At 40.9% G+C, this 3,156-nt stretch overlaps 1 protein-coding gene across 1 annotated transcript in view; it reads left to right on the forward strand.

Annotated features, from left to right (window-relative positions):
* Positions 1-2,387, forward strand: part of LOC104814712 (transcription factor PIF1) — a 3,733-nt gene extending 1,346 nt beyond the window's left edge. Inside the window, exons 3-9 of the mRNA XM_019202590.1 lie at positions 9-232; positions 460-534; positions 628-693; positions 789-854; positions 1,267-1,647; positions 1,739-1,820; positions 2,015-2,387. Coding sequence (XP_019058135.1) covers positions 9-232; positions 460-534; positions 628-693; positions 789-854; positions 1,267-1,647; positions 1,739-1,820; positions 2,015-2,019 — 899 coding nt within the window. The 3' untranslated portion in view covers positions 2,020-2,387. The remainder of the gene's footprint in view (positions 1-8; positions 233-459; positions 535-627; positions 694-788; positions 855-1,266; positions 1,648-1,738; positions 1,821-2,014) is intronic.
* The last annotated feature ends 769 nt before the right edge of the window (positions 2,388-3,156 follow it).

Below are 3,156 nucleotides of genomic sequence, written 5' to 3' on the forward strand. Positions count from 1 at the left end.
GGGGGGGCGGGGAGCCGACGGCGCCGACACCGGATGGAGGATTAACGGCGGCGCTAGCTCCGCCGCATCCGGCAGCGGGGCTGTAACGGCATATGAGAATTGCGGGACGTCATCTTCGAAGGGAAAGGCGGTGCAGGCTCTCTCACCGCCGGAGGCTGAGACAGCGGATATCGACGGAGATCGGAAGCGGAAGGGGAGAGAAGACATTGACGAAACCGAGTGCCGCAGCGAGGTGAGTCCAGGTCCGAGTCGTTATTCTTCCGTTTTCGACCGGTTCGAACTCGGTTATCGTGCACCACCATGGTTGCGCAGGATAACGTGAACACTCCCCCCTAAGATTCGGCGCATTTTAGCGCTAAGTCTCCACCTGGTGGCGTGAGTAGGATCAGTAAAAATAAAAGTAAAAAAGTGGCTCCTTTTGGTTTTCTTGTCGAAATGAACACACTGTGTTTCGTACAGGAAACAAAACAAGGTCGAGGATCGACTTCCACGAAAAGGTCTCGAGCTGCAGAAGTTCATAATCTCTCCGAACGGGTATTGTATAGTAGTTTCCTCCCATTTGATTCGGATTGAATATGTTTTTTGTTTTTAAGAAAAAGGTTGAATCTTTTGGATTGGTGGTTACAGAGACGGAGGGATAGGATCAACGAGAGGATGAGGACTCTGCAAGAACTTATACCTCGCTGCAACAAGGTTTCTTCTTTCTTTGAGAATTTCAGTGACTTGTCGTTCAAGTAAAGTTATTCCGGAGGCATGCTTTTGATTGAATTTGTTTTCGGGTTTCTCAGTCGGATAAAGCTTCAATGCTGGATGAAGCTATCGAGCATATAAAATCGCTTCAGCTGCAAATTCAGGTGTGTCTTGGAAACATTCTTGCCTTGTCTCAACAAAAGATGCCACTTTTGCATATTATCACTCAGCCTTCTCACTACAATTAAGGTTTTGGTTCCTAAACGACAGGTTTAGATGTGATCTTCACAGATGCATCTTCTCAGGGCAACTATGATAGAGTTTCGATTGAGAAATATTCAAATCTTTTAGGATCTACTTCGAAAGAAAACTGGTACTTTGTGTTGGATGTTGAATTGAACTAACTGGTTATTTCTTATGCCTGTTGTGAGAGTCTGCAAGTCATCTCGTTTCTTGCAAAATAAAATTCATAATGAATGATCCATCCACATTCATTGCCATGGTTACAACAGCATTTCACCGTTATGGAGGGCATCAATTTATGACAAGATTTAGGCCTGATTCAATGTTACGCAGATGATGTCCATGGGATATAGCATGACGCCAATGATGTATCCCGGTATGCAGCAGTACATGCAGCACATGGCGATGGGGATGAACATGGAGATGGGCATGAATCGGCCATTCATGCCGTTTCCAAACATGTTAGCTGCCACTCCGTCCATGCCAACCATGGCTCATATGGGTGGGCCAGCGTTTCCAGCCCCTCCCTTCCCTGTTCCAAACACTCAAGCCTATGACCCATCTAGAGTCCAGGTCCAAAACGAGCAGGCAGACCCGGCATTGAACCCACAGCATGTGCATCCAAACCAGCCGCTGCAGCAGCCCTTACATGGTTTCCTGGATCCATATCAGCAGTTCATAGGTTTCCATCCTATGCAAGCGTCCATGTCGAATGTACTATTTTTTTTTACGGATTATCATTAGGGTTTCACATAGAAAGTTTCCTTGAATCGTGATGCTGAGAAGATGCTTTGTTCCTTTGCAGAACCAAGGAACCGTGAAGCCGAGTTCAAAGGAGCCACAAAGTAGCAAGGAAGCCAAGGATCATCGAGAAGAACCCCCGGCAGGTTAGTAATATATTACCTTACACTAAATTAGGAATGAGATTGGGATATGTGTATAATAATCCCCGGTTCTTGTGGTAACCTCTGTTAATCTGTGACTGTATATCAAAGGATAAAAAAAAAGTGGAGTGTATGAACCAATTTATTGGAGGTTTTAGGATGAACACAACTAAACTAAGAGGTAGATGGTGTTTCAGGTTGATGATGTTTGGAACCAAAAAAGGATCTGTTCCAAAGTAAAGAGCAGTTTTGACAGATGACAGAGGGGCTAACATGTAAACTAAGGTCTCGTCTTCTTCTTCCTTTTTTTTTATATAGCATTTGTCAATGTTTCTGCTCTTGATTGTCCCTCTTCTTCCTCGCCCATGTATAATTTATAGTTCTGTAGATTTAGGAGTCGGATACACGATAAATGTCGATAGGGTAGAGGCTTTTTAGAGCAGAGATCTCTCTCTCTCTCTAGGGCTTAGTAAATCGCAACAATGGCCCATTGTATTACAGTTGGGGAGTTGCTGATGCAGACGGAAGCTGTTTTGTTTAGCAAAGAAAAGGTTTTGGTTCTTTATTTTACCCGTTTCAATGGAAAGAACAATCGAAGGGGGGAATAGCTCTCTCACACGCACGCATCCGGAGATGAACTATCAGAATGTGGCTTTCTGGAGGGCTCCGTCACTTCACTCTTATAACAAAACATCACTCTTCTGCAAGAGCCGTTCAAACATTTTCGAGTTCCTATACTATACGTTCTAATATAATTTTATCAAATTCAAATTTATAATTTGTAATGCTTAATATAATTTTATAATTAACAATAATCATATTTTAATACAAATGATAGTAAAAAATGATACAGTTAACAAAAAAATGAAATAAAAAAAGAAATATTATATTTATTATGAATATAATCCGAAACGATGTTTATTAATAAACATTTATTACAGAGAAATTATTTTTATTAAAGATCTAGCATTTGATTTTTGTAAAATATAAATTTGGAAAAATAAAAATAATAATTTGAGCTCCATGTAATATGGGGCCCTTTGCAAGTCATCCGCTTGCACGTGCCTTCATGACGGCTCTGTTCTTCAGAGTTCAGAGTCAGCATTAAAGTTTGGGGCTTTGGGAAACGGCATGTAAAGAGTATTTGATCTTTAGAAAAATCATGCCCATTTACATTTTTACTTCCCGGATTGATTTTTTTAAACTCTCACATACAGTTGGGTACAAATATTTTTCAATGGTTGTTAATAAATACCATACCCTAAGTGTCAGAAGATATTATAGTTATATTTTAATATATCTGAGTTCTTCGCAATAAATGTCTTTACTAATTTGTTGG

The sequence above is a fragment of the Tarenaya hassleriana genome, unplaced genomic scaffold (genome assembly GCF_000463585.1).
Source record: "Tarenaya hassleriana unplaced genomic scaffold, ASM46358v1 Cleome21, whole genome shotgun sequence".
Classification (NCBI taxonomy): Eukaryota; Viridiplantae; Streptophyta; class Magnoliopsida; order Brassicales; family Cleomaceae; genus Tarenaya; species Tarenaya hassleriana.